At 54.2% G+C, this 3,130-nt stretch overlaps 1 protein-coding gene across 1 annotated transcript; it reads right to left on the bottom strand.

Moving 5' to 3' along the window:
* Positions 1–722: 722 nt before the first annotated feature.
* Positions 723–2,921, bottom strand: ptpa (protein phosphatase 2 phosphatase activator). The gene has a single exon (XM_056282020.1). It carries the CDS (start codon positions 2,576–2,578, stop codon positions 1,610–1,612), a length of 969 nt encoding a protein of 322 aa, XP_056137995.1. The 5' UTR covers positions 2,579–2,921; the 3' UTR covers positions 723–1,609.
* Between the last annotated feature and the right edge of the window lie 209 nt (positions 2,922–3,130).

Raw genomic sequence — 3,130 nt, 5'->3', positions numbered from 1 at the left:
TTTGCGGTTGATTGGATGAAATAACAGTTCGCGGAATGCTATTGGCTGAAGCAGACGCGGGTAGTTACTAGTTCACCAACCTAGCTTGGCAAGAAGCCCCGCCCCCCCCTCCTTCCAGATTTCTCTGCCGAGAGCTTGCCGCAACTCAAACGTAGCAAAAAAGTGTCAATAATGTCGTGCATGCGGACATACTAAGAGGTTACAACTAGTTCTTGGTTTAAGTTTAGGATCTGGGGGACGACAGCAACCATCTGTCACGCAAACGGGGGACAGGTCCCGAGTTGGAGACGCGGGCAGAAGGGAGGGCGCTTCTCTCCGGTCGAAGTTGGTGAGCTTGTGACTGACACGAGAGGCTGTCGACGCTGACAGACGACGTCACAAAACAGCCTCCTGCGATTGGCCGAGCATGAGAAAGGCTCACGGGGGGGAGTCTCGTGTTTGTTTACTGAGCTCAGCACTGGGGAGGAAAGCCAATAAACGGCTGCAGCGCATCACTTCCGCCACATGGACGCTTGATTTGTGGCGATTCGGGGGTCCTCAATCCGGTCCTCGGTTGCCACCCAGTACTGCTAGTCTTGTGTTCTCCCACCCGGTTAAACACGTTCACCTGCCTGAGGACCGGATGGAGAAGCACTGTTCAAGTTGTTGTGCCACTAAAAGCCGGGATAAAATAAGTATTTCACTGGTTAAAAAAATGACATGAGAGAAACCCAATTCAACAAGGTACACAAATCTGCTTTAATGAGAAGGTGTGTGTGTGGGGGGGGGGGTACAGTATGGACAGAGTGACATTGCCAAAGACAGTCTCATGAGTTGCTCTACAGACTCATACCTGCTAGCACTGCAACGACATACAGCACAGAAAGGCGTAAAAGCTCAAACAGTCCGGTCACAGGTCGGCTCTACAATGACCATATTCACTAATTCAGCTTCAGCTAGCAGTGGTGGTCGGGGGGGGCAGTGGTGGTGGGGGGGGCAGTGGTGGTCGGGGGGGGGGCGTTCTGAGACACTGATGGAGTGCTCAGTTTCCCCTGGGAGTGTTTTACATTTCATTGAACGTCACCCACGTCATGACTTTTGAAAGGATCACCAAAGAGAAGGAATCCCATGCCATATCCAAACCTCACACGTGTCAATACTCGGGTCATTTCCGGGACAGAAAATAATGTGACTTACATTCTGTGGACTTGCAGGAAATGTCACGAGACAGCCGGCCTCGGTAACAAGGCTCGAGAGTTGCAAAAACACCTCAAATCCCGTTCAAAGTTCATCTTTCGGTGAAGCATTTTCTTCAGTGTGCACATATTTGAGAAAAGAAAGAGAAACAAAACAGCAAGCTTGCCAGTCCCTCCGAATTTATTCAGATCAATATTTTATCCGCGTATCTAAAGCACTTCGGGACAGAGGATGGCAATGCGTGCACAGGTGAGTTGTGCACTTGTACACTTAGCCAAAAGCACTTTTTTTGTTGTTGTTGTTGCTGCTTTACACTATTGGCGTGTTTGAATGAATTACTGCACGAGAAGGTGAAGAGGGTAAAATTGTCATTTTGCCTTTTTTTGGGGGGGGGCGGCGTTGCCCTCATCTACCCGGCGTTCCTCCGTGGCTGTCAAGGCTTTGCTGGTTGGATGGACAGCAGAGAGCCAAATCTGAAATGCTGGATGACCGGGAACTTCTCCAGGCACTCGGCCCTGTACATTCGGACCAGGCCCTGGTTGACTTTGGACCAGGTGGGGACCGCGCTTATGTTCCACAGCTGGTTGGAATGCTCGGCAAACGGGCCCGTCTTCATCTCGTTAATGAATCGGATGCACTCCAAAAACATGTAGTCTTGGTGATGCTCGTTCACCACCTTCTCGTCCACAAAGTGCCGGGGTTCCAGCGTCGGGTGGTCCACCAACTGGGAGCTCCCCCAGATAAAGGGGAGGAACTGGAAGTCGTCCAAGCCCCAGACGCCCTGGCTGCCGGCCGGCTCCATCCTGTAGGTCTTCTGCAGCTTCCGCATCAGCGCCAGATACCTGTTGAACACCCGGAAGACGATGGCCAGCTGATCGTCCGCCTTGAGGGCCCCGATCTTGCAGAGGCAGCACAGGAAGGTGGCGAAGGCCGCCTCGTGACCCGTCCCGTAGTCTATTCGGGTGGCGTTGCCCACGGCCTCTTTCAGATAAACGGACACCTCCACGGCCGCAGCCCTCTGGTCCGCGGGCAGCACCGCGGCCACCAAGGCCTCCGCCCCCTGCTCCAGCTTGGCGTACCAGCTCCTGTAGGCTTTATTGCCGAAACGCGAGGGCTGGTCCACGGGAGGGGTCTCGTCTATCCAGCGGTCCAGGGTCCCCAGCACGCCGAGCAGCCCGTCCACGGTCTCCGACACCTGGTACTCGCACCGCAGCGTCTTGCCCTTCACGCTCTCGTTCAGCGTCAGCACGAAGCCCACGTAGTCCGCGTACGCCCGGGACCGCTTCCACTTGCCCATGTCGGTCACCACGCCGATCTCTTTCTGCGGCGCCGCGAAGCCGGCGGAGGTTTCGCGCTGCTCGTCCTCGGCGGAGGCTCCGGCCGGGCGCCCGCTTTCCGCCATGTCTGCCCAAGTGCGGCGTTCAGCACCAAGTCGCGCAAACGCAACGCGGTTCGTTTCATTCGACGCACCGGCTGTCCCGGTTACTTCCGGCGGAGAGGCGTTCTTTTCTTCTTCTTCTTCTTCTCCAAGTTTCCTGAACCGCAACTAAAGCTGTCCGGTCAACCTGGACGTAAGAGTGTCGGGGGGGGGCGGGGTTACGTCTGGTCGAGAGAAACGCTTTTAACCCCACGAATCCAGCAGCTTTGCCACGAAAGGAATATTACCAAGTTTGTACGGGGAAAGAACGGGAAGCGGCTTCGTGATCGCGCGTTGTTATGACGCACTTCCGGTCAAAAATGATTACGCGGGAAAGAACAGTCGCCAGACCGTGATATTAGTAGTAACACGCTTTATGTGCGGGGGCGCCTTTCAGCTGGGTTTTAAAGGCGCGCCGGCGGGGTTTTGAAGTGATGCGAAGTCGTTTCTGTCTCTAAAAGCTGCGGCGTAAAGGTGCCCTTCCTGAGATGGTGTGAAAAGATATATATATATATATATATATATATAAATATTTTT

This window comes from Lampris incognitus, chromosome 6 (assembly GCF_029633865.1).
Source record: "Lampris incognitus isolate fLamInc1 chromosome 6, fLamInc1.hap2, whole genome shotgun sequence".
In the NCBI taxonomy this organism is placed as follows: domain Eukaryota; kingdom Metazoa; phylum Chordata; class Actinopteri; order Lampriformes; family Lampridae; genus Lampris; species Lampris incognitus.
Note: the sequence above shows the minus strand (reverse complement) of the source record. Positions and strands in the feature narration are given on the sequence as shown.

Excerpts from the sequence above, each read along its gene's own strand:
- ptpa (XM_056282020.1), bottom strand. The coding sequence starts at position 2,578 with ATGGCGGAAAGCGGGCGCCCGGCCGGAGCCTCCGCCGAGGACGAGCAG.